The sequence below is a fragment of the Corvus kubaryi genome, unplaced genomic scaffold (genome assembly GCF_017639235.1).
Source record: "Corvus kubaryi isolate FWS band 111438036 unplaced genomic scaffold, C.kubaryi_AGA036_p1.0 split3-73, whole genome shotgun sequence".
Lineage (NCBI taxonomy): Eukaryota > Metazoa > Chordata > Aves > Passeriformes > Corvidae > Corvus > Corvus kubaryi.
Genome location: NW_024582091.1, coordinates 25,320,395 through 25,347,833, shown reverse-complemented (window position 1 = coordinate 25,347,833; position 27,439 = coordinate 25,320,395). Strand labels below are relative to the sequence as shown.

Genomic DNA, 27,439 nt, shown 5'->3' with positions numbered 1-27,439 from the left:
TTGTTAGTTTTCAGCAAAAGTTCAAAAGTCATAGGATCATAGAATGGTTTGGGTTGGAAGGGACCTTAAACATCATATAGTTCCAACCCCGTGCAATGGACAGGGGCACCTTCCACTAGACCAGGTTGTTCCAAGCCCATTCCAGCCTGGCCTTGAACACTGCCAGGGATGGGGCATCCACAACTTCTCTGGGCAACCTGTTCCAGGTCTCACCATCCTCACAGTAAAGATTTTTTTCCTAATATCTAATCTAAACCTTTTCTCTTCCAGTTTAAAGCCATTCCCCCTTATCCTGTCATGACATGCCCTTGTAAAAAGTCCCTATCCAGATCTCTTGTAGCCCCTTTTAGGTACTGTAAAGTGCTGTAAGGTCTCCCCAGAGCCTTCTCTTCTACTGGCTGAACAACCCTAACTCTCTTAGCCTGTTTTCATGTACGCAGAGGCTGCCTGCAGACCACAGGTGCTGCAGGTCGATAACATGTCAGACTCATTGTTTGGAACTTGCCTTCCACATGTGGTTATGCACAAGTCCAGCAGGTTCTGTTCCTACATATGGTCTCTAAGCTCTGTGTGTCTTCCATACATCTGTATATTCTACATGTATGATAGCTATCTAAGGAATCCACTGGTCTCTAATATCTGGAAATGTCATAGAAAAATACAAAGCACTGTCTCTGCCTCTGTGTTGAATTCAGGAAACAGGATGAAACTCCACTCAAGTGGAAGGCCCTTATGAGACCCTTCATGTGTTTTGCAGGAGACTGCTAAATTAAAGTTTTGTGGGTTGGTGTTATTTTTTTCCTGTTAGAGCATTTTTGTTTTCACAAACACCTTTCCAACCAGATCTGCCTTGTCTTTGCTGCCAGGGTTGGCTTTGTAGCTCTATTAATGACAACAGTTTAGATGGGAAGGAAAGCATGGGCTTTCTCACAAACAGCATTGATATAAAATACTCTCTAGAGAGATCACCACAGAGAAGCACTGTTTTCATTTAATATATTCAAAACAAGATGAGACTGAATTGGACATAAACCTTATTTACTGTTCCACCACAATCAGCAAAGCTCATTGTATCAGGTTCATTTCTGATTTCCAGTACATTACCCAGCATGAAAAGACTGTGCAGCAGGAAATACTTAATTTTGTATAGCTTACTGAACTCTGAGCACCTCAAATAATGCCAAAATGCCCAGATTGGCACAGCTTTCCAGAATGCTGGCACCACCTATTTCCCCACTGTCTTCTCTTTAAGCAGCTCTTAACTCAGAGTGAATGTGCTGTGAGGATAACACAAACTTGACATCCAACCCTGAAATTTTCCCTCATCCAGTGTTTACAGTATGTCTTGAAACTACAGTTTGTTCTTGTGGTTTAGTAAACACTTACTGCAAATAGTTAGCTACCATTCATTGTCTCTATGTCCCACTTGCCCACAGTACCCAGCATTTTAAGCTCCTCTTTGGATATGAAAGAATCCTTTCATCTCCTCTAAATGAACAAGAGAGCTCTGCTGTTGGGTACAGTCTGGTTTTCTGGCAGTGAGAAATCTGCGGTATGGAGAAACAACACATATAAAAATAGGTTATTGTACAAGATAGAAAAGCATATTTAAATCCAACCCAATATTTACACAGATTTTAGGATGGGACATTGTACCTCACAGTATAGATTAAAGCTCCACAACACGCCGCAAAGAATGACCAGAAAGCAATCTACCAAATGTGGCACTAGATACTCTGGGTTAGCCTCCCATAGTGCCAGATTTCTCTTGCTGATAAAAGCCTGATGATCTGAGGACATACTGCATCTTCAAAAAACAGCCAAATGTGAACACGTCCTGCCAAAACAGCTATGTCAGTAGCACATGCCAGCAGAACTTCTGCCAGTAGAACTTTCTAGTTCAAACAAGGCCAGCAGCAGCAACAGCAGTGGTGTGCCCAGCCTCAGGATGCCTCATGAGCACAAATGTAGGGTTAGACTCAGCTGAGATAGGTATGAGCTTCAATTTGGCTTCTGTAAGTGGGAATTTTCTTTAAAAATTTTGACAAAAGATCATGTACTTCAGTGACAATCCCTTTGCATATAAATACCAGCAGGAAAAAAAGAAATATCACTGATAATTATTGAAAGATTTTCATTGATTTTTCTGACACTGAACTCTCCAGCTGGAAAGAAGAAAAAAGATAAAAAGTAGAGAAGGGCTACAAAGGTCATGAATCTAGGCCCAGTGTTTCCTAAAAGAAGAATGGTATGGCTGCTGAAAATGGAAACATGAGGAAATTTGGAATTTCAGACCCACAGAGAAAAGGAAATCATGGAGAATGTCATCTCAAGCCTGGAGATCATTTTCTCCAGCGAAGTTGTGACTTGCAGGAATAGTATGAAAGTGATAAGAGATTAAATATAAGCCTGGCTAAATGGTAAAATTGACTGCTAAGGCAACTATAATTTTAAAACAATTATTTTAACTACTAGAGTCAAACGCTTAGAAACAATCAAAGGGACCACTACATCGTGAGTACAATTCTTATACTCCAAACTTTTATAGCTGTAAAGAGGTATGTACATGGATTTATGAAAACTCTTATTCTATTATTTTAAGTAGATGTTATTAAATTTGTGGTAATTGCAGATATGAACTACTTTCAGATGTTTGAAGATAAACGTTTGGAAAGTTTAAATCCACTAGGATCTAAAAATTCATTTTCATTGAGCTGAATTGTATTTCCTGCAAATGTGAAATTGGAGAATTCAGTTCCTAATGTTGTGATAACTGACTTTGAGTGGTATTTTACCAAGGGTTCCTCAAGGATGTATCTTCAGTCATATTTTTATTCATTACCTTAAAATAGGAAGATGGAGTTTGTTAATAAAATTTGCTGATGACACGGAAGTAGGAGACATCATTAATAAGGAAAGGGATAGCAATATGATACAGGAAGACCTGAATAACCTTGAGAACTAGAGTAATAAAAGTGGAGTGAAACTTAATAGTGCAAATTGCAAGCTTGTGCCCTTCTGTACTAATACAAATTTCTGTCATAAGCTGCAAGGTCATCAGTTCAGAAACAGAAATATGCGAGTTGTGCCTGGAAGTGCAAGTTAACCCCTGGCTTCAGGTGTTAAGTGGATGTGGAAAAGGCAGATTACATCCTTGGGTCTACTGGGTGAGATATTTCCAGTAGACGTTGCGAGTGTGTGTCAGGAGGAGGCAGTGCCGGGAGCCCCTCTGTAGCTCAGTGCCATCCAGAGCACCAACATTCAGGAGAGAGAGACTGAGACTGGGATGAGTGTAGAGAAGGGTTGTGAGACTGATCCAGGACAAACTCATCATGCCATAAGGCTACAGTGGCACAGCTTGTTTATTCTGCCAAAGGGAAGGGTGAGAGACTCTGTTCATATCATCTCTTTAAGGAACAAAAAAAGCAATTTATACTTCATTTATATTCAGGAACAAATGAGCATTATCCAACCTGGAAAAAACAGAATGCAAATTTTTTAAAAGGTTTAAAACTAGTGGAGAGGTAAGATTCTGGAGGAGTCAAAAACCAAACTATATTAAGAACTACATTAAAGCTGTACTAAAAGAATTAGGTGGGGTAGTTGCTAGAAATAGCTGGAGCTGAGACCCAGTTGTTTCATTCAGTATTACTCAGAAAAAATTTGAAGTTATTTAGTAGCCATTCATAAAAATACCCCACAAAAGTAAACAGCCTTCATTTCTAAATGAGCTCTGCATTAGCATGAATTAGATAATTTTTTAAATGGTGAGCCACTTTTTTTCTTGGTAATATGAATAGCAGTACCACTACCAAGGACAAGATGAATACCTGTGGAATTTTGTACTTCTAGCTACAGAACTAAAAAACTAAATATTATTTCTCCTTTAGATAACATTGAAGTTCTTAGAGCATTACTTTTCCCAGTAGATTGTTTGCTGTAAGGCCAGTTGCCCGCCTTCACTAAAAAGAAAAGCTCAGGGAAAAGGCAGCATAGCACTGCAAGCCTTGAAAAGAAAACAACTGTTTGTGTGTATGTGTGTGCTTTCTCTGTTATGGTTTGTTGTGCAACAGCAATAATCTCTATTGCTTTGTAGTATACTCACAATAAATGGCTTTTTAGATTGATTACATGCCTCCACTTTGCTTTGGCTATTAATCAATCTCAGCAACTGTTTATTGCTTTGTACATTACAAAGCAATAAAGATTATCCCTTAAAGAGCTGTTAATGCCTCGTGGAAAAGTTTGGAAACCATTATTTTTAGAAATAGTACTGCTGATATATAATTTTCTGGCTACCATCTTTGTTGCTTCTTTGGGTTCCTTTCTGAGTGCATCACATTTCTTTCCTAAATTGCTTAATCACAGTGCTTCATTGCTGACAGTGCTTTGTGTGAGGGTCCAGATTTGTCCAAAGAGGGCAATGGATTTTGCATACAAGGGTACCATCTCCAGAACACATCAGTATCAATATGGTTCCTGTTCTTCCTCAAAGGTTGGGGGCTTTTCTGTCAAGTAATAGTTTTAAGACTTGACTCACTGAAAAAATGAACCACTAAAAATCTTACAATATAATTGTGAATGTAAAGCTGCTTGTGTGGACACTTCTATTCCATGATAAATAAACTAAGGAAAAAGGCATTCTTTGTTATTTTGGAACGCAAACTTTCCTGTGGGGATTGATAGTATCCTACATACAAAAATATTTTTTTACCTGTAGAGTTACATTGGAAGAAAAGCCACTTTAATTTCTGGCAGCAGTTGCAGCTCAAATATTCATGGATACTTGAGTGATATTTGCATGACCTTGTGACTGTTGCAGATATACTCTTTTCATACTTGTACTAAACCCACCTCAATTTGCAGCCTTGCTGACCTGCTCAGCACTACCTCTGAAGAAAGGCTGGGCTGCTCTGTATTTTTGCAGCTACTGTTTTTCATCACTTCTTGTATTCTACAACCTGCCTCTGAGCACAGAAAGGAAAGACTGGGTAAAAGACTTTATTTTTCCTTCTGTCTTTGTTCCTATACCCAGCAAATCACTATTTGTCCCATCCTTCCTGTATTAGTGCACAGGACATTTATTGTCAATGTTAAACCAGGCTTAAATGTTAAGCCAATGTTAAACCTAAAGCTTAGGTTTTGCAAGGTTTTCTGTGGCTTCCTGTCTGTGCAGTTTTCAGTCATGGTGTAAAGAAAACCATTCTAGTGGTGAGAAGCTGTTAAATTGAGTCATCTACTTTCTCTACTTGAAGTATCAACAAAAGCTCAAAATGTGAGCAAAATTTTACGATCATTACCCTCTCCTTCAAAATTTGACTGTTATCTGCTCATTTTTATCAGAAATACTAAAACCACTAATCAGCCATTGGTTGATGCTGAACTTGGTTCCAATCTCATTGTCATTCATAATAAAAGTACAGGAAATGCCTGGAAAGAAATAGAAATATTATCTCACATAGTAGTAGTGTAACCTAGAACATTATCCTGGTTTCAGCTGAGTTGGTTTTCTTCCTAGTAAGTGGTACAGAGCAGTGGTTTGGATTTAGGATGAGAATAATGTTGATAACACGGGGGTGTTTTAGCTGTTGCTACACAAAGTCAAGGAAGGCCTTTTCTGCTTCTCACACCATCCTACCTGCAAGCAGGCCAGAGGGCACAAGAGGTTGGGAGGAGACACAACTGCACAAGGTGACCTAAACTGGCAAAGGGGACATTCTATACCCCATAATGTCATGCTCAGTATATAAACTAGGGGGAAAGGTGGTCAGAGGTTGCTACTCAGGAACTGGCCAGGCATGGGTCAGCTGGTAGTGAGCAATTGCATCGTGCATTACCTGTTTTGCATATCCAGGTTTGTTTTTTTTTTTTTTCTGTCCTGTGAAACCATCTTTATCTCAGCCCATGAATTTTATTTTTCTGAAGCAATTCCCTCCACCATCCCACTGGGGTGAGGAAGAGTGAGTGAGCGACCATGCTGCCTGCCAGGTTAAACCACAACAAATATGCAAAAATAAAGAAGATAAAAGAACAGCCATACAACATGGCAAAATTGATTCGGTGACAGAAGGCTTATCTGAGGATAGACACAATAAAAGGGAAACAACAGTGAAGAAGAGGAAATAAGCATGAAAGGGTGTATGGAATGCTTCCTCTTTCTTTTTCCTTTTAATTGACATGTATCCTAAGGAATTTTTAAATCATCAAAATATCCCTGGAGGATACAATTTCCATTTTGTGAGTAGGTGAATGCAGCCCATTCATCTTATGACTCTTCAGTTTTGTAAAATTAGCTACAGAATTAGATCCTGCAGACTGACACGTGAGAGGGCAAGATTCACTCATCTAAGAACAGCTATTTTTAGTAGGTGTATCTAGTGGAATGGATAAATAAAGTAGGTAACATGCCATGATGAATTTTCCTGGTGAACCTCATGTACAACATCTAGAGAACTCACTGTAGACAGAGGGTATGTAGTGGAAGATTACTTATCTTTTGAGACATCACCTGTCATCATCCCTATTTCTGAGGAGAAGATACAGAATACAGGCAGTGCAATGAATTGCTCTTAAATGATACAAAAATTCCCATTCAGCAAGGCTCAATAGAATCAGAAAGGCCAGTTTTGACATGCTGTGAAATGTTAATAGCCAATGGAGCATTAAAAAACCCTGAAAAAAGCCCCACTGTAGGTTTAGTTAGATTTTTCAGGTGTGTTTAAATATGCTGGGAGCAGGGTAAGTACAAGTTGCTAAAACCAACACTACCACATGATCTAACTTACTTTAATTTCCACAATATGAATACTTAAAAAGTATATCCCTTATTTTGAAAGCTGAGGTTATGCTTCTGATGATAAGCCATGGACACAGATAATGTTTTTTAATCACGTGAGGTGGCATGGCTGTAGTACTTGCTGGCTGCTGCTGCATCACTCAACCTTGTCCAGGCAGAGTGTACTGAGGAATCAGATTAGGCTATCAACAAGGATCTGCACAGATACATTTTCTTTTGCTATTCCCATGGTCATTATGAATTTCTGTTCCTTTACTGCAAAAATCAAGCAGGCATCTTGGCATCAAACAACTGAACCTTGTTTGTACTACATCACCAGTTTAGAAGTGATCGAGTCCTTCACGCGTTAAAAGGATTTGGCATGGATTCAAGCAATGAAAATTTGCCCAAGATGTTTAATCTCTGTCAGGACCAGGAGGTCAGTTGGTAACAAGACTATCATTAAGTGTACTCCAGAGTCACGCTAGAAAAATGACATTTACAGTTTAGCATATGTTTAAACATAATCGACAGGAGAAAGATAATCACACCTTATGGGGTCTTGCAGCTGCTGCTACCTCCATTCAAAGCTGGGGTAATTTTGAAAGGTAGGCATATTTGGTAGGATAGATAGACTGTGAGAAGCAGATGAAACTGAAGGTACAAAAACCAGCATTGCTAAGTGGGAGTGGTTTAAAAGCTCCAGTATTTCTTTTAGCTGTCTTCTTTTATCACACCACTTTTTCAGACAGTTCTTTTCTACCTTTCAGCTCTCCACTTACTGCTCCTGGATCAAGCCCACACAAGGGAAAAACACAAGGAGTTTTGTTCAGTAGACTCACTTTCTAACATTCTCCAGCTGCAACGCAAGTAGAACAACATAATATTAATAAATGTAAGAAGCAAATAAGGATCTCTTATTGTACAGCTACAACCCTAAGGCTGCAAATATGTGACAAAAGATAACTTACTGCCAAGCTAAAGACAGCCTGTTGTGTTTTATGGTAGTGTACTGACCAATAATGCTCTTCCTTTTTCAGGTTTCCAGCCATCGTTAGGATTGTTTTCAACAACAATTGTCTCTGGAATAGAACATTATTTTGCTAGTGTGTTTATACACCATCTCACATTACAAAGACCCAGCTGGCCATGACTGGACACCAGAGTGTTATCAGTCTGCAAGTGATAGATGAACCAAACAAATGAAGCTGAACCACAGAGAATGGGTTCAAAGTGAAAAGTAAGGATGTATGGTCACAAAAAGAAAATTTTCTAATTCTGTGATTTTTAGAAAACAGCTGTTGGAAAATTCTGAGATATTGAGGTTTCACCTGACATCAAAGGATGTGAAAGGAAAGGCATTTATGAAGAACTGCTAGACTTCACTTCTGAAACAGCTGTGCCCTTCCCTTCAAAATCTAACCACTGGCTGATCAAAAGGGAATTTTGGAGTCATCAAGTTTGATGGAGAAGTTCTCTCTTCATACTCGGCCGGCAATGTCAGGTGCTAATAAGAAAACACTTTGGTGTGCAAGATACAATGATTTGTACCCCACGCTTCCATCACCAAGCCTGTGGGAAGCCCTTGACAGGATACTCAGAGATGGAACAGGAATACTACAGCACCAGACTAGTTAAAGACATGTGCCAAGAGACTCAGCACTTGCAAAAAGCTGGAGTTGAGGCAAGGGTGAAAATTTTACCCAAAGAGTTCTCACACTCAGTTGAGTTCTTCAACCTCTTCTCTTTCAACTAAATCTTCCTTGCAGTAGTTGAAAGCTTGCTCAACTATCTCATGTTTTGTTCCAGCATGTCACTATTTGGAACAAACTCTAACCAAAACGTTACTTCAGGCCTGGCCATTGATAGTCATTGCACAGCAAACCATAGCCAGTAGAACCCTCCCATATTTCATGTAAGATCTGCGTTCATTTTTAAAATAAAAAGAAATGTGTTTAATTGATTGATGAGATACGCTAGCCCTGAAGCAGGTCTTGAGGCCCATTTGGAAGGGCAATTTGGTGCTGCGTGAACAGATGTGGCTTTTGTGGATCCACTTTGCAACAACAAATGTCAAATTATCAGTCAGTAAAATTCCAACTGACTGAAATGAGATAACAGCCAGAAAGATCATAGTCTACAACATTGCATGGATTCTTCATCTTGACTTGATGGGATATATTTTTCTTTTGTAAGCAGCAGACAGTAAAATATTATCTCAAGTTTTAACACGTGGGAACAGCTCTTCAAATAATTAGTATTTTGGAAGATTGCTCCATTCCTTTTTCTATTGTCCATCCTAATCTTTTCTATCCCTGATTCAAAAGTCATGAATTCATCTCCCAGAGCATAACATCAGATCAAAAACTCTTCATGTTTAGTGTCTTTTAATGATTTTTAAAGTATCATTCTACTTCTTAAGCCTTTGCACATTTGCATTTTTATCTTTTCTCTGTAGGCACAAGGCTAGGGACACATTTTTCTTCAAATGAAAACTGAGATTCTTACGTGAGTCACTTGACCTTTTGAGCTGGTACATTAATAACTATGATAAATAAAGGAGTCAAATCCCTGATCATGGACTTAGCCACATTCTCCTTGGCCAGGAGTCCCTAACACAGAATTTCAATGACACTCCCCACTTGACCTTGCACATTGCTCCACCATGCAGCAACTCAAGATACTCCTGCTGAAAAGCCACAAGTAAGTGACAGAGCTGGAACCTGGGCTCACAGTGCTGCTACCATGCTCACAGTAACTTCCCTAATGCATGTTAATGTGAACCAATGAATAATGATCCGAAGTCCAATTTTCAATGCAGCTTATGTTTATTTTTCATACAGAACTTCTGACTTCCATTTTTCCTCTGTGGAAACTAGAAGTCCATGCTTATAGACAGGGATTTAATTTATATCAAAATGCAAACTGTTCCACAGTGGTAATTAGAGGTATTTGAAAAGTCATCTAACCTGGAACAATCCCAAACCAAAACTGCAGAGCTAACATGCCTGTCCTTCAGGGTCCTTAGACTATGTCACTTTGTAAGGGAAAGATAAAACAAACATCACCAGACAGGTTTTCTCTCTAAATAGAAGGGGTGAAGATCATTACTTTGTCTCTCACTTCCATGAATATTTGTAATTAAAAGCAAAGGAAAGAAAGTACATGTAGTCTGGGAAAAATGAAAATAAGTCCTCATCTTAGTAAGAAACCATTTAAAATATTTTTTGTCAAATTATGGGTTGTCATCCCTAGCACATAGGGCAGATGCAATAAACGAACAACCTACTAAGACAGACAGCTAATTACAATAACATTGTGAGTCTCAGGGATTTACTTTGAGGGGCTTCTTGGTCTCACCTGTGCTACTTAATTACTTTCATAATTGCAGGTATACATGGTAAAAGATGTTCACCTGCTATACAACTTTTAAAGAAATGGTCGGACTGGTCAATCTTAGACCTCCTATTACAGTGTCCACTGAGATGTGGCTAAGTATCTGGAGATGATGCTGGACACAGCTGGATACTTTCTGATAATGGAGATAATTGTGTCCCTGGATTATTCTCATGTAACAGCATAAAGTTACAGACTTTACAGTGCTACCTGTATTTCTGTTCATCAAAAGGAGGGGATGGAGGTGTACAACCAAGGCCTAGTGTCTGCCTAAATTTGCTCCACATTTAGGAAGGTGAGCAATATTGCAATTTATGGGTGGCTGTTATCTCTGAGATAGTATTGATGTGAGCAGTAATATGGAGAGCCTTGTATAAAGGAGACTTCACATATAATTTTAAAAAATTGCCTGTTTTTTCAAAAGTTCTGGGTTCTTAAAATTACCACCGGACAGTATACTGAAAATTGGGGCTTTTTACTGTATCCTAGAGGTTTCTTTTCTCTTTTTTTCTTTCCTGTATTTGAAGTATAGAAATCTTCTGCAAACAATTTTTGTTAAAATTTCTTATGATTTTACCTGGTATTGAACATTCTAAGGGTTGTGGTTAAAGGGGCATACTTAAAACTGGCTGGCAATCAGTCACCAGCAGTGTTCCTCCAGGTTCAATTCTAGGGCCAGTTCTGTTGAATATAATATGATAAATATTTTCTTACCCCAAGATGTTGCTGCCCTAAAGTGGAAAAGCAGATCTAGCCTTTTCAGATACTGTACAGTTTCACAGAAACAGTATCACCCATTACCCAGATTTGTTATTTCTGCCATTTTTCTGCAGTTGGCCAGGTTTTTTTTTCACCAGTTGGCCAGTTCTGTGAAATTCTGTGAAATTGTATGGTACCTGAAAAGGCTAAATCTGCCTGTGCACTTTAGGACAGCAACATCTGTTGGCTCTGTGGGACAGTTTCTATACTGGTAAACTACTCAGAAACAGGGCATTTAGTTTGGGTTCTGGCTTGCCACTATTCATTTTGTTAAAGTGTTAGACTGATACCTGCCACGACTTTGCTCAGACCCCAGCACTTATCAGGAAGGATTCCCACTGGGCATCTTGGTGAGTTCTTACTGTAAGAAGCACAAAATGCAGCCATGCAGCACAGTTACAGGGACATCCATGGGCAGAGATTACAAAGCTTATCACCTAGTGCAATTTTTGGGGTAAATTTTACTTCCTTTTACCCAAAATCCTTGGGGTGAAATTGTGACTTCACTGAGCTAAAAGACTTGTCAGGGATTTTCGCGAGACAGGGATTCAGCTGATGGACCTGGAGACATTTCAACCCATGGTTGCAACATACTCCATACTTCCCTTGTCTGCATCACAGACCCAACAAAAAAATGTTCCTTCCATTCCTCTAACCTTTCTGCATTTCAGAGGAAGTTCTGATATTTTTCATTTCCAAATCCCAGAGGAATATGGCCTGCCGAGCAGTAATTCCATTTTGGTAGCTCATCCTAGCAATTTCCAGTAGCAGCATTTCTCGTGTAGTCATATTTATACCGAAGTAAAGAATTATCTAAATGCACCATATTTTAAACAATTTCAATTATGGTGCTGTCCCTTTTTATAATGGATGGTAGCACAGGAAAACAATAGTCCATCAGTGTACCAATGTAAAAAATTAGTTGTGATAGGGTGAAAAATTGAGCATTTTTCCCTATGATTTAAGACATTGGAGACAAGGTTTTTTCATATAAAAAGTAAAATTTCACCCATAAATCAGTAAAAGCAGCTTTTAGACATGTGCTCTATACTTTCATCAATACACTTTTTTAGATTTGTTGAGTCTCTTTCTGTTTTGTAATTAACTTATCAAGGAGTAATGGTCTAATTTAAAAAATCCAACTGGATGACAGAAATACTATTTGTTCTAAATTGAAAATATTTCAGCATCTGCTAAGATAGATTTCTTTAAATTACCCTTTGAAAACATTGATTTCTAATACCGTATTTCCTTTTCTCAATAAAATAGAAATATGTGTTCAGAGGAAGCTGTTCTTAAGGAGGCATTGCTGAGAAACAAAGCTATTCCAGTAATATTAATCCCTCTACAATGAGCTGCCAAAAATACAGTCTCCATTTAATGCTACAAGTTTGGTGGGTAGTCATTTTTTATTATCCACCAGACTGAAAATCTGAAATTAAATGTTTAGCAATATTTGTATAACTGAAGAAGCCCCCAGCTCTATACTTTGACATAACTAGGACACTCTAACATAATAACTTTATAAAGATTAATTCTCCCCCAAATTAGTGCCTGATAAAAACATATGGCTTGGTGTTTACCAGGAGAAAGAGCTCTGGTCTCATATAGAGGCTTGTTGCATTCATGGCATAAGACCAGTGCCACTTGAATGATGCCCAATAATGCCCTTTGGATATTTCATAGCTGCTAATCAAGACAATAGGGAGTTAGATGTAATATTTAAATATTGCCTACCTGTGCTAACCTCATATTATGTGGCTGATATTAGAAGCCTCATTAAAGTAATTTACTCTGTTTGGAAAGTAGAAGTTTAAGTGTCTGTACTTGGGCAGACCAAAGGTCATTGTAGCTCAGTTTCCTCTTCCCCACAGTGGCCAATTGTGGGTGCTTATGAAAAGCTCATTAGACATATAAATCTATTCTTTCCAGGGCATATCCTGTAGCTCCCAATAATTCCAAGCTGGAGATTTCTTTCTAGACCACTGCATAATAGTCTTCAATAAGCTTGTCTCTAAGATGGCTCTGATTCCTTTTTTTAACCCATTCCAATTTTTTTACCATAACGACAAGTGTATTCTACATTCAATTCTATTTTATGGAAAAAAATTACTTCCTTGTGTTTTGAACCTGCCAAATGACAATGTTATAGACTTCCATTCAGTTCTCTTATTGTGAGAAGTTGTATGTGATTGCTCTTTATCTGCCCTAACACCAGTGACCATTTCATAGATTTCCTTCAGAGTATCCCCTCAAATTACTGTTTCTCCAAATAGAAACATCTTGGTCTGTTTACTTTTCATTTACTATCTCCTCAGATGGAAAAGTTCCACACCTTTGATCATTCTTCTCGATCTTCCTTCTAACCTAGAAAAATGGGAGAGAGAGAAGAGTGCTTTAACAATGTTTTTCTGCTTAATCTCAGTTTCTTTCCTTGTGGTTTACCTTTGAACTGTGACTATTTTAATCAAACTGGTCAAAATTATTCCATGGCCTCTTTCTTAAATGCTAGTGATGTTTAGAAACCATTAGTCTGTATTGAGAAGTTAAGATTTGCTGAAGTTTACCTAATTTTGTTAGCTCTTTTCTTATTCCACAATTCGTGGTGTCCTCCAGCAACACCTTATAGGTGGCTTTTGATTTTAGTATCCTAAAGAACTTAGTATCATCAGTAAACCTCACCACTATATTGTATTCTTCACCTTTTCACTGAGTAATGAAAGACCGGTAACAGTGAAATTTGACAGATTTTGTTACTTGCTTCATCAGAAACCTATTTTGTAATGAGCCTTTACTGAGGGACCTGGTCAAAAGTATTTTGAAAGCCTAACTGGATTAATGCAGTGTTTGGTACCCGAACAGGGACGAGCTCTGGCGTGCCCCAGGTCAGAGCCAGTCCAGCTGTGTTACCTCCACACATCGCTGAAGCAACTTCGGAGTCAGGAAAAGAGCTGCTTGCTGGGCTAGCTAGCTGGCTTCTCGGCAGAGGAAACACAGCAGGGCCGATGGGATTGGCTCACCTTAGCTCGGAGACAAAGGAAGAGAGAGGCTGTTCAGGTCTGGCTTCTAACAGGTTTATTGTTAGAAGTTTCGCAACCCAAACAAGCTTGGAAGGCTGGAATCCGATGGGATGGGATGGGGTACTGAGGCTTGTCCTCAGTTTTATAGGGAATTTGAAAACCCCGGTGAAAGGGGAAAACAACCAATGAGTTACAAGCCAGGGGGAGGATAGAATGTAACAAGAACCACGTAGTGGGGGACCGAGAGGCGGGAGTTATAAAAGAACCAATGAACGACCAAGTAACTGGGAATTTTCCCGAACTGGGGAAGGCGGCTTGTACCCGGGCACCGCCCAGGGGGTGCAGCTTAGGCTTCTGAGCCGCCCCTCGACCCACCCTCTGAGTCGGCCTCTTCGGGGAACTCGATCCAGGGGAGGGGCTGGGATTGATTGGCAACATGCTGCCCCAGCCCCGCAGTGGGCTGGGTCACACCAACACTGGATCCCCTCTCAGCTCCTTGTCTACTTTCATATGCTCAGCATAAAGGTCTCCAATAGATTTTTGAAATACAACTTCCCTGTGATAAAGCCATATTGACTCTTCATATTCTATCCACCTGCTGTGGATAGAGTTCTAGTTTTGGTGACAGTTTTAGTTTATTTTCTTACAGAAATCAGACGTACTGGCTTATGCTTACCAAAAATATCCCAAACCCTCCACCTTCAATTCCTCTACACAATTCAAGTGGTGCGCCACAAAAAGCAATAGAGCAGTTTCATATTTTAACCATGCTGGAATTGAAAAATAGATACTGTCAAGTCCTGGCAATTTCTGCAATTCATTTTTATCAATCTGTTCTAATGCCTTTTCTAGTGGGAGCTTTTACCAACTTAAGTCATCTGCATTGCTGCTAAAGATATGGACAACCGTATGTCCTGCCCCACATGACACATGCCCTTAATGTCCTGCCCCTGCCCCCTTTCTGTGTGTTGGTGCTGGCTCTCACAGGGCTGTGTAGGGGGGAAGGGACTTACCTAAGTGGAAAACAGACACTATCCCCTCTCCAAAATCAGCTGGCTTTGCCAAATAGGATGGCTCATCAGTCTTTATGTAATTGTAGGACCACTTTTGCTGCTGCCAGGTGTGGGGCACAGGGGAAGGATATGGCAAAATGGACTGAGAGCAGCACAGGCTAATTGTGAATCTGCATCCTGATACTTCAGCTTGAAGCACTTTGCTGTCATTATCGTTCTACTCATTTATGTGCATGAGGGATTTCCACAGAAACCCATGCCAGCACACAATTTAATGGTACTGCTGAGAAAGGAGATGGAGTGATGGTGTCCGAGAGGGTAGGAAACCTCTCTGACCAGCAACACGACATAGAGAATGGTTCCTTTGCTGTCATGGGTACAAAAGAAATACACTTATCCAAGAGATGAGAAAAGTGCAAACTCTGCCCATTCAGCTAACAGTTCAAGCAGGATCAGATGAGACATTTTGACTGTAATTTTTTTTTTCTCTGTACCCTCCTGAAATCCAGAATGAGAACTGAAATTTACTTTAGCAAAACTTTCAGGGTTGTATGGATAGAGAATAGGCATTCAAGCAGAAGCCTCATTCTACTTTGTAAATGTTTCTGTGGTTTCAGTTATGAAAAGGAACACTACTCTTCTGCTGCCTTCACAGGGGCTCTGCATTAGGACTATCTGTAAATATCACTTCATCTCACATTTCCTCTTCTTATAAGTGTATATATATATACATATATATATTTCCTTTTAAATCAAGTATGCAAAAATTTTTATTTTTAAATTGTGTACATAGAAATGTGAGAGGTGCTTAAAGAGAGGGAGCACTTTTGAGTATACTAACTAGTCTTTGATGGACAATACTGGGGGTACACAAGAATAAAAGGGGTCTTCCTTGGCAAAACAAGCCCATACACAGGTGGGCTGTAGCATATCTCAGACAGATGATGGAGTGTTGTAGATCACCTTGAATGTGCAGTAACACACAATAAGGTTTTAATGGAGCCTCAGATTCCTCTACACACTGAGCCCTTTTCTCATCTATTAGGGATGTCAGTCTAAACCAGGCCCTGATAGAACACAGGCACCCACACTTGGGCTGTGTCCTTTGGGCTTGCAGGATACTGGAAAGCCATAGTTCAGTAGAAAGAAGATTTATGAGAAAACTCATCAGATCTACTGCTAGTAGTGTTCTTAATTTGGGAAACAAACAGAGTAGGACTTGGTCAGTTGTAAATATTTAACTTTTGTATCTTGCCCTGTTATCCCCACGGTACATTGAGAGATCTGTATTATGATTTTTGTCCATAGTACAGGAAGAATGGTGTTCCTGAGTTGGGGGAACAAATGACAAACATTGCTCAAATTCCCCATCCTTGTCAGGTCAAGGGAGGAAAGTCCCCCAATCTGCTTTCTGAGTTTTGTTGATGCTCTTTCATCTTCAAAAACATTGTTACATTTCTTGAATTGTGAAAATACATTCAACAGTTATGGTTAAAAAACATCTTGCATTTTTTGGGAGGGGGAGGGCATACTTGGACTTTTGTGATGGTACAGACAGATGGTGTCCTTTGAGAATCTGGTGAGATTATACAGCTTAGAAAATCTATTACTTAAAGTATCTAAAAGAATACACAGTTGCTGAGGTTTTGAAACTGCTCTGTCCTAATATCACTGCATTCCCACAGCGAAGGTTGATCCAGTTTATGGTCTTGTGGTGAGGGTCCAGATAAACACTAAAAGTGTTTAATATTGGCTTTACAAACAAGGTAAGAAGGACTCCAGGGCAGTTTGAGCGATGGAGAAACCATTTTATGGATAGAATTGTGAATCACTGACATTTTGTATTTTCAGAAATATTCCACTAAAATATCCTAAAATACTCCCTTAAAACACATGGTATTTTTGAATGAACAAATGATTAAAATTAAAAAAAAAAAAAATCTGTATTTCTGTAACACCTAGGAATTCCAGTCATGAATGATAAGCCAATTGTAAATAGATGTCTCTCTAAATACAGTGCAATATGACAACGTTCTCAGTCACAAATATTTTGCAATTTAATTGTTAGGAAAAGGAGAGGTAGATGCAGAGGTAGAAAGAGATGGTATTTATGAAGTTGTGGCTACTATGAGTGTAAATCCTGGAATGTCCGCAACTAAACTCTGGCCATGATAGGCCTATCATGACAGATAGCTTTGGAGAGTGACTGGAAGGATAACATTTAAAATGTTCTGCATTACTTGTAAAGGACTATTCAGACTTCAAGACTAGTGAGAAAGAAAGCATTCTGAAGCATGAGTTGAAACTCAGATAGACAAAGCACTGTGGAAGCATTCTGAGCAAAGACAGGAACCAGCTTCCTTGAAAACCAGGAAGGAGAACAAAGAGCTTCTCCAACCACTGAATCTCATCTTTCATTAATAAAGCTGTAAGTCCAGGTAACTTTCTATTGTTCAAGAAGACTGAACTATTTTAGGGATAACTTAGTGGGAAAATCATCCAGTTTTACACACTGCATAGTTATGAGGACCCTGAGAAGCCCAAAGGCAATACTTGAATGAAGAGGTGATTAGTCATTTAAGTCAGGGTAACTAGCAAGAAACACTTACAGCTGTGGTTTATTTGTGTTAGGAGACAGAGGACATTATCCATGAGGTGGATAGGTCAGCTGGCCAAGATTTCAATTTGGCTAGAAAACACATCTGGAATGAAGAGGAAAATGTTTTCTTCCATCCATGCACATTCGAGTAGCAAGTGAACATTGCCCATTTAAACTATATGCAAAGCTATATAAATGTAACCTCCACTTACACACAAAGGTGTAGAGACAAAAGAGGCTAGTGTGTCCATCAGGTCTCTTTCCACTGAGCTATAATCCTGATGTATCCAATAGCCACTGCTGCCTGACCACCACTGCTCTGGAAAACAGACTTCAAAGGCAAAGGGCAGGAACTGGGACAGGAGCTTGCAGAGACTGTGCAGAAAACACCTACCATTAATTGATCCTGGTTTAGAAACCTACAAGACAGTCTTGAACGGACTCAAAAGACCTCAGCATCTTATGGTTTAGGTCAGGATGGGCTAAACTGCACATTAATTATTGTGCAATAATTGGATATGTGGGAAGGAGTGTGGCTATTCATTACCTCTATGAAAGAGTGATTAATAATGCAAAGGACACTACAAAGTTACAGAAGAGTGGCTATCCCTACTTTCCCTCTCCTTGCTGACAGGGCCAGCGACTGTCAGAAGTCAGGAGGAGCAGCATTAATTGTGCTGGTTCCAGCTACACAGGCTTGGTCCCAGATATCCCTGAAGGTAGGGCTCTGTTACTGCCTTTCAGGTTGAGGTAGATGAGTTTCATGAGGTGGAGAGCACAATCCAGGTCGGCTGATTTTTACTGGTGGGTGGTTCATCCTAAAGTGTTGCTTGATGATGGGTACACTGAGTCACTGGGCAAATATTCTTGTATTAGGTTAGTTCTGCTACTTCTACTGATCATATTTTCTTAATAAGACTTGCCTGATCATGCTTTACCTAACAAAAATTAATCCCTGACAACTACATAGCAACATAATGAAGATTGAGCTGTGAGCCTCTGACATCAGTGGGACTGCTTGAGTGTGGTCAGCCCAGTAGGGGCAGCTGAAGACTCTAAGGGATTTTGCCATTGCCTTGGTATACAGAACTTGCTGTTCTGGCCTAAAAATCCCTGCTCACCTTCTGCCTCTTCTTTGCTCTGTAACAGGAGCCACACCAGCATCCTCTTCTTTTCAGCAGAGAATAATTAGAGACTACAGCAAAGCCACAAGGAGGGTTTTTTCTAGGTACAATTGACTTGATAGAGGAAGACAGCTATAAGGTGGGAAGGAAACAGTTGTGGGCTTCAGAAAAAAACTCCAATCTCCCAAGAGCATGAGTAGCCACTCCTGGGGAGGAAAAGATGAGAACATATTGAGAGAAGGGAAAGAAACTGAGTACAGCCTCCTCCTCATTGCAGGTCTACCGCAGACCCATGACATCCTGCTGGCTTCTCCGAGATTTCCTCCCCATCCCTACAGGCATCTCCCAGGTGTCTCACAAATACCTTCTGAGATTTCCCTTACCATTCCCAGGAACCTGCTCCACTGCCACAAAAGCTGAAAAATTGCAACTGCTGCCAAGGAGATTTAAGCAGCAAATTCCTAACAGCATTGTAGCTTGGAGGCTTGCCCCAGGCAAATAGGCCTGAAGAGTTTTAACCCAAGCTAACTCCAAAACAAGAAGCACTATTGTTTGACAGCTGTAGCCATTTGAACCATGGAACCAAGTGCACTATGACTCTTCTTTACTATGCTTCCTCCTCTCCTGCCAGGCACATACCAGATTATGAGGAACCTCAGGCATCAGCATCTGCAGATCCCAGCAGATGAAGTGCCTTTAGTGCTTATCTTCACATTCCAATACAGCTTGCCCATTACTTGTATTCTAGAAATACTACAGATGAAATTAGACAAGCAGGTCTGCCATGCTAAGCGAAGAGCACTCTTCAGCTTCCCACAGGTCCAAGCAGCCCTAGGTAGCATCTGAAACTACCATAATGATACACCTCTGTTCATTCTTTGCACTCCATGCTTGTTCACTTTGGCGTCTTTCCATTGCCCTCTGCACCTCTCCTCCCCTGTGAATCCTCTTGCATTTTCCAGCAGTTTCTGGGTCCATTCCAGTGCCATATGCCATTCAAGCTGCCTTCTCCAGAGTCCTTCAAATAACCTCAAAATTGCCAGGAAACAGCACCATGTAGTCATAACAAGCAGGAAGTAGAGATTAAGATGCTTACCAAGTGTTCCACACTGGGTTTTTTTGTCACACAAAGCCAGAGACTCTGCCACTGCTCAGTCTCTTCAGCATTTGAATTCTCCCTGATCAACAGCATGTGACACAAGTTTATATACGATACTTCAGCCCGTATGAAGTCTCTCACAGGACTTTCCAGCAACACACTTCTCCACATACCCAACCAGCTTGTTTTGCTGTGTCTATTATTCCCACCCACACCTATAACCTGGTTATCCCTCTCTAACATCTTATCATGGCTGATTTACTGATAAATTAAATTTACCTAAATTAATTTGAAGAGTAACACGCACCCTCAGCTGTCTGCAGCAGATCGCAACTTCTTGGCTCTCATTTTTTAAGGATGCCATACAGAGTTTCACCCCTTTCTTTGAGCAGCAGCTCACTTGCCACTTGTTTAAAAGTCCTTGTTTTTCTTGCCCTGAAAAAAGTCATGCAAGATTCAGGCAAATGATTAAGTGGAACCGGGTTTTTTCTTTCTGTCTCCTGCAGCCTAGACTGTCACATTCTTTAATGACATCTTTATAAATGCTGTGTGCTTTGGTGCTGTATGCTGTATGATCAGATATTGAATGCAACACACAAAAGCAAGATACCAAAGCACTTGCGATACCGATGTGCCTATAATGACCTGTTTTCTGTTTTCCTTTTTTGATGTGGGTATTTGGATAACTTAGAAATTAAAATTATATCCTGCTCTGAGTGATCATTCTTATCAGACAGAATGAAAAGGGTACTCCTTATCCTTTCTACTACTGCATACTTTGTTGTCTCATGAGCACATCTATTTTAATTTATCTGTTATAAATCCTGGTATGTGTATTCATTATGGACGAGGGATTGTTTGTGCAAATGAGTTATGATTCCCTTGGAAAAACAAAACCAAAACAAGACACCAACCAAACACATGGACACAGCTCCTAGATAAGTAATGCTGGATTCACTCCAGGGGCTTCTGCTCTGTGTTAGGACAAGTTAACCCAGTAGCTTCTCAGTGTTCTGTAGTGCTCAGGACAAAAAGCTTGCCAGTGTTGCCTTGTGAGTGGTTGATGATTTCATTTTGGTCCTTAAATTTGATGTGCACTTCTCCCGCATGCTGAATTGAATGAATTGAAAAGCACTGTGTGACTTAAAACTCCTAACAGAATAATTATTCAAAGGATGCAAGAGAAGTTGGTACCAGAGAATAGATGTATATTTTTTATCTTAGAAATTAAAGACCTATGGAAATATCACTAGAGATATTCTTCTCTGTCTACTCAGGAGTCAGACAGAATTTCAGTTCTTGTGTTAAAGTTATCCCTTTCCTTACTAGAAACCACTGATTCCACAGAAACTAGAGTAGAATAGCATTTTAAGTGGTTATAGAAAGGAAAACAGTCCTGTGCAAGCATGGTAGAGAGTATAAATCAACTCTGAAAACCATGGAAGAGGATGTGTCATGATTCCACTCATGCCACTAAGGTGAGATCTATCATCTAGTAAGTGGGAATTACTGTCTGAGGGTGCTGAAAGTCTGATTTCCTCAGTGAGTCCTCTATCCTCTAAATAGATGACCATTAGGAAAGAGGTGGACGATAACCATCTTCGCTGTTTTGCATTCTTGACTGGAAATAGCTCTGTGCTGAGCTCAGTAAGCTTCCATGTATGCTAAAAATGCAGCTGCCTTCATGAAGCCATTCCACATAGGATTAAAACAGTGTCACAAAAATGGTAGGTGTCTGCATATGCTCAGATGATGAAGAGGTGATGAGTAGTTTACATGGCTTTGCTTTTTTGGAACGTGGTGCTCAACCCCCAACTAGATCATCCTCTAGTATCAATACATACATATGCATACCTATAGGATCTAAGATTTATCACAGATATTTTTAGGCAAGAATTTATATTAAATGTCACGCTGGTATTTACTGCAAGAGTCATCTCTGGACTTAAATTTTATGCTAGCGATTGAATAATCTGTTTTTCAGGATTGTGAGGAGAAGAAAGACAACAGTGAAATGTGACAGCTAACTTTTAAAAACAAAAAAAATCCACGTATTGGGCAATTCAGCTGACAAGCTTCCCCCTTCATTACAGGGGGTTGTAAAAGGACACTTCTCTCAAGTTCCCTACCCTTTACGGAAAATTATACAGAAGCTAATACTGCCCACTGACATGATATCACATCGTATTATACTTCATCCCAAACCTAAGAGTAGTTGCTCAAACAAGCCAATACTTAAAAACAGACTTTGTTATACACATACTGGTAAGTTTTGTGAAAGAATAAAGTAAAATTTTTCACTGCTTTAGGAACATTGTACCTAGGAAATATTACATAAAATTCCTCCTTATGCTATTTTGAACACACTCTTCCAGCCTTCCTTGGTGTCCCATGCCTTTTGGTATGTGGAGCCAATGTACTAACAAAGAGTGTATGAAGATAGTAGTTGTTCAGTTTTATCACAACAGGAAAGCTACAGTTCAACACCATTTTAGAAATGCTGATCAATAACATTAAAACAATCCTCTAAATCTCAGTGATGGTAAATAACCCCTGCAGTCTTCAAAAACAGATTGGTCTGTTCTATTCTGCTCCCTGCTTTTCAGCACACAGGAGTTCACCATACTTGAATTGCAAATGAGTGGAATAAATGTTAAAAAATGTTTCTGCCTGTTATTTTCACTGGCATCAGTCTCGGCAGTGCTTTGGAGATGGAAGAGATTTTGCAAGCTGCAGCAGGGCTGCAAGTAAACACGCATTTCCCCAGTCTGATTGCCAGAATGGAGAATCAGTTTTATTCAAGCCTTTGATTCTTCCCTGCAATCCTCACTGGCCTGACTAGGGATCTGGTCCTCAAAAGGCCACTGAGTACCACTGCAACCACCCTCTTTATATTCCCCGATGGTCATCAGCATCCTGTGCGTTCCAGCAAGCTGGAAGAGACTTGTCTAAAGGCTTCACGGGATGCTTGTTGCAAGTGCTAACCAGGCAACACTGTGGAAGAAACTGATGTGGGCAAAATACATGACTGAGCTCCAGTGCATGCAGAGACAGCATGCACAGGTGACTGCTTTCTGTACAACATAGCTTACAAAAGAAACTGCAGCAGCCACGTAAGCAGTGGCTGTGAAATGAAGCAGAGGACTGCTTAGAGACTTGAGCTATTGGTGCTGCAGCATGGGAGGAGACTGGGAAGTTAGCTTATACTCTTAGAGAACTTTTGTGCATTGTAGGCACATTTGATTAATCACCATTTGTCTGTATTCTGTTATCTAGAGCAATTTCTTCAGGCTGAGGAACCCACATCTGCATCTTCTGGCAGACTAAAGGCTCCCGCTGACTGCCAGGAGGGCTGCTAGGTCCAACACACGTGAGGATTGAAGCATTTTTTCCCTTAAGAATGGTGCTGCCAATTGCAGTGCTGGGGATATAAAACTATCTCAGAATTCAAAGTTGGTGTTGAAGACAGGACAAAACAACTTTCTAGGAAAACAGATGTGACAGTTACCATTTTGTCACACCAAGGCCTGCTGGTGTAGCCTAACAGCAGTGAGATGTACAGAAATGCCCACAGCAGAGCCAAGGCCCCACCTCCCATTCAAAGAGCCTCAGCAACACAGATCTGATCATCAAAATTACTTAAAAGGCGATCTTATCCTTCAGTCCATTAAAAGAATCATTCGTAACTCCACTTCCGAGAGGAAAAGGTTAAATCTGAACAGCTTTTTATGCCAAATTCTTCATTTGGAACACAATTAGTGTCCATAGTCCACCTATGACTAATTCATGCAACAGCAATGATTTTTTTTTTTTTTTCCTGCCTGAGGAAAATTTACACTAAAATGTGGAGTAAGGCTATGTAAAAGGTAAAATAAGCCATCCAAGCCACTGCCTGCCAAGAAAATAGGATCCAGCACTGGAATTCTTTGTACTGTTGAACCACTCAAGTCTCTGTTTTTCACATTTTCAGCTTGTGCAGATTTTTTTTTTTGTAAACTCAAATGTCCCCTGCAACTGAGAATAGAAGAAAAGGTATGGCTAAACCCTTCTTCTGGCCAACCCCATTCCTTGAGTAACTAGATGTAAAAGAAATAAACTAAAGTCTCTCTCTTCCAGCAGTCAGAATATTACACAATAAATTGCAATTAATCTATAGCATCAGAACTGTCCATTTCTTCCAGGCAGATGAAATATAAAATATGCAGTAATGCTCAGAGCCCTTGCTAATTATTTAACAGATGGATTTTCCACACAAAACACATTTAAAAATTGAAAAGCTTCACTAGTCCAGACCAGAACATTTAAAATAAGACTTCTATGAGTGATGTTTTAAAGCAGAGGACTGCAGTGACCCCATCTTGTAGCCTGAATTCAGCTGAATGCTACACAGCATTACAGACCCTTCTGCAAAATGTGTTCTTAACAGGAAAAATGACAGTATTATATATCACTAGTCTGAAGCAGGAATGATTTCTAAAGATTGGCCAGGAAGAAGCAGTGTCGAGACTGGGAAAGGATTTCCAGATGAATTCTACCTCGTCTGAGCTTCAGTTACTCATATGCCTCCTGGTTTCACCATGTCTCTGTTTACCCAGCTTTAGCAGTGATCCTTGTACACCCTGCAAAACTCTGAAGCTGAGGTGCTGCAGCACACCATAATGTCCAGTGAGTAACATTTACAGTAGTATTTTATTGCTTATCATTCAGCATCCCTTGCCTTAGGCACCCTAAAATTTGGGGGTTGTTTTTTTCTTTTTTTCTCCTTTTTCAATGGAGCTGCACTCAGCTGTCCCTATCTTTCTCTTTAGAGCTGATGTCATCACTTCAGCACTATCCATCCATCTTCCCCTGCAGTAGGTGCTCCTTTCCCAGGGGCTACAAATTTCACCTGCCATTTATTTTGTTAATTCACCATGCTGGTTTAGGAGGAAAAAAGATAAAACCATGAGGAAATGTTGACATAACTACTGGCCTTGTTTCTCCAGACCTTTCTTAAAAAGATGTGTAGAACTAAGTAAGGAAGAGTCAGGGATTGCAGTCTCTCAGGTAATAAAAGGAGAACTAGACTATCCTAAGCCAAGGAAAGCAGCGCACTCAAAGAGATGTGTGGGGAGATTATCAAGTTTCATGCCTGAAGATATTTGCATAGTTTGGGTATTTATCAGGAAAGAGATGGGGAGATTGGATCCTGCTTTATGGTAGTACAATCACGGGACGGATGAGATGAACTCTTCCCATTCCTTTCTGCCCTTCTAAGTTTATGCCATAGCTGTGAAGTCCAGAAAGATCCATTCATCTTCCACTTACATATATTAATCTCTTCCTCTCCACCCCCCACCAACAGATTTAAGGTTTATACACCTCCAGGGGAAGGGCTCTGTCCATTCCAGCAGTTCTTGTCCCCAAAATACCCAAGTTCCTCTTACAAGATGAACCATATTCCATCTTACTGAATGGGGTGAATGCTTCCCTTTTTCAGTTTGTTTTTTTTTTTTTTTTACCCCAAATTCAACAGCCCATGTTAGAGATAAATTTCTTCTCAAGTCAAATCAGATCATTAATTCTAAGCATTTGAGCAAGATGCACAAGTCAGGAGCAGGAACACCATGAACATCTCTGCCCAGCTTTTCATCTCTTGCTAATGCTGATTTGGTATTTTAGAGGAAGATAACACTTTCCCAAGTCACCCTGGAAGTAACAGAGCTGGGAACCATAGGGGAGAAGTTCAGTTAAAACAACAAATATTCCTGAGCCTTCATCTTAACCCTACAACAGAACTGCTTTTGGGGAACCACTTCCACATGTCGCCACACCATAAGTCCTTTTGCAGCCACATAGCTGAGCACACATTTTTGGGGCAAACAAAATGCCTTTAGTTATATAGGCCAAAAATCCATGGTCACAGCACACATCCACCTGCAAACTGAGAAAATGTTGCAGTTGTGTGTTCCCATCATGGGTGACACACCTTTGTGTAAAGGAAGATGTTTGCATTTTGATCACAGCATGGTTAAGTTAAGAAATGCCCCGTGCTGTTCGAGCCTCCCCGGCACAGCTTAAGGCCATGTCCTCTTATCCTGCCACTGGTTGCCTGGGAGAAGAGACTGACCCCAGCTGGCTACACTCTCCTTTCAGGTGGTTGTAGAGAGCAATACGGTCTCCCCGCGCTTCCTCTTCTGCAGGCTAAACAACCCCAGCTTCCTGAGCTGCTCCTCATGGGACTGATAATCCAGACCCTTCACCAGCTTCATTGCCCATCTCTGGACACGCTCCAGGCTGTCAATGTCCTTCCGGAACTGAGGGGCTCACTCTCACAGAGGCCATAGGGAGGCACTGGGTGCAAATAAAGTACAGTTAGGGTACCTCTCCTCCTGAACAGTTGGCAGAAGTGTTTTTATCGCGGAGAGCCGCCCGTCTGCTTTCTCCGCGAGTGACGGCTTAGCGCGACACTCGCTCAACCAGCGAGTGCACCCAGCACCCCGGGATTAACCCGCACCCTCCAGAAGCGACACCGGCGCAAGTTAGCAGGCAGGGAAGCGGGGCGCTGCCAGGTCCCGTGAGGCGGGGCCGGCCGTGCAGGTGCGCCGGGCCGGGCCGCTCCCCGCGGAGGGGGCGGCGGCCGCGCTGCTCCTAACGCGGGCTGACAGGCCGCCGCTCCCGCGCGCTCCCCCCGCGCCGCCCGCGCTGACATCACCGGGCAGGATTTAAATAGCTCCGCAGCCGCTGCATCCCGGATACAGCGCGCCCCATTGGCCGCCGCCGCAGCCAATGGCCGCGCCGCGCCGCTCCGCTCGGCCAATGGCGAGGCCGCGCCCGGCGCGCGCCTCCCCTGTCGCTAAGGGAGGGAAATACAGCGCGGCGCGGCGGGCTGTCAGGTGCGCCGGGATGCGCCGGGAATGGGGAGCGGCCGGGGGGCTGCCGGGCTGGCTGGGTGGGTGGGTGGGTGGGTGGGTTCTCCTGCCTTCACCCCCCTTGTTCTTCATCCCTGCTAGGCGAGCTCCTGTAGCCAGCCGCGTTACTCGGCGCGGGGAGGGAAGGGAACAGTGCGGAAAGTGACTGTTCTCCGCTTTGTTTTAAGCGCTCCGGCGGCAGCGTTTCCCGGGCGGTGAAATGCAGGACGAGCAGCCGCGCCGTGCTGTTTCCTCCTCGGGGAGAGCTTGAAACGAGAGAGAGCGAGAGGGTAGAGCGATCGGTGGTGACTCGGGGGCTGGCCGGGCTGCTGCTGGGGCTCGGCGGCCGCAGACGGTGGACTTGTGGGAAGAGGACGGGATGAGAAATAAACGCACCTGGCCGGCGGTGTTTAAGGGAGCGGGGGCCGGGTGCCCCTGCTGGCTGCCGGAGCCCCTGGACTCCGGACGCGGACCCGCCGAGCTGCAATGGACGCTGCCCGCCGCTGGCCGCAGAGCGGAGCATCCCCGCCGCCGCCGCCGAGGAGGGAGAGCTGCCCACTCGGAGCCGGCCCGCAGCGCGCCCCTCGCCCAAAGAGGGACCGGGGCTTTCCTCTTCGGCATCGCTCCGGTGAACGCGGGCTGTGCCAGCCGGCCGCCCAGATAGGTTGCGTGGCAGCCACGGCGCGAGCGAATAGGTAAACGCCACTGTGTTAGATGTGCTGTTTGGAGAGGAGAAAAAAAAAATTAAAACATTAAAACATGCG

At 41.5% G+C, this 27,439-nt stretch overlaps 1 protein-coding gene and 1 long non-coding RNA gene across 20 annotated transcripts in view; one reads left to right on the top strand and one right to left on the bottom strand.

Moving 5' to 3' along the window:
- Positions 1-27,439, bottom strand: part of LOC121658898 (proton channel OtopLc-like) — a 33,828-nt gene that overhangs the window by 5,194 nt on the left and 1,195 nt on the right. For 6 of the 12 annotated variants that reach the window (XR_006014080.1, XR_006014084.1, XR_006014082.1 and 3 more), the window contains exons 2-3: positions 13,841-27,394; positions 13,192-13,297 (exon numbers count right to left, since the gene is read on the bottom strand). Coding sequence is in view for 3 of the 12 variants with exons in the window: in XM_042016390.1 (XP_041872324.1) it covers positions 26,749-27,394 (646 nt within the window). In the remaining 9 variants the exon portion in view is untranslated. Of the gene's footprint in view, positions 1-525; positions 7,635-9,579; positions 13,298-13,840; positions 27,395-27,439 lie in introns of those variants that run through there. The other 6 variants (XR_006014079.1, XM_042016391.1, XR_006014083.1 and 3 more) reach the window with 5 other exon arrangements.
- Positions 27,282-27,439, top strand: part of LOC121658899 — a 47,107-nt gene continuing 46,949 nt past the window's right edge. For all 8 annotated transcript variants that reach the window (XR_006014093.1, XR_006014091.1, XR_006014092.1 and 5 more), the window contains exon 1: positions 27,282-27,370. This is a non-coding gene — a long non-coding RNA (uncharacterized LOC121658899). The remainder of the gene's footprint in view (positions 27,371-27,439) is intronic.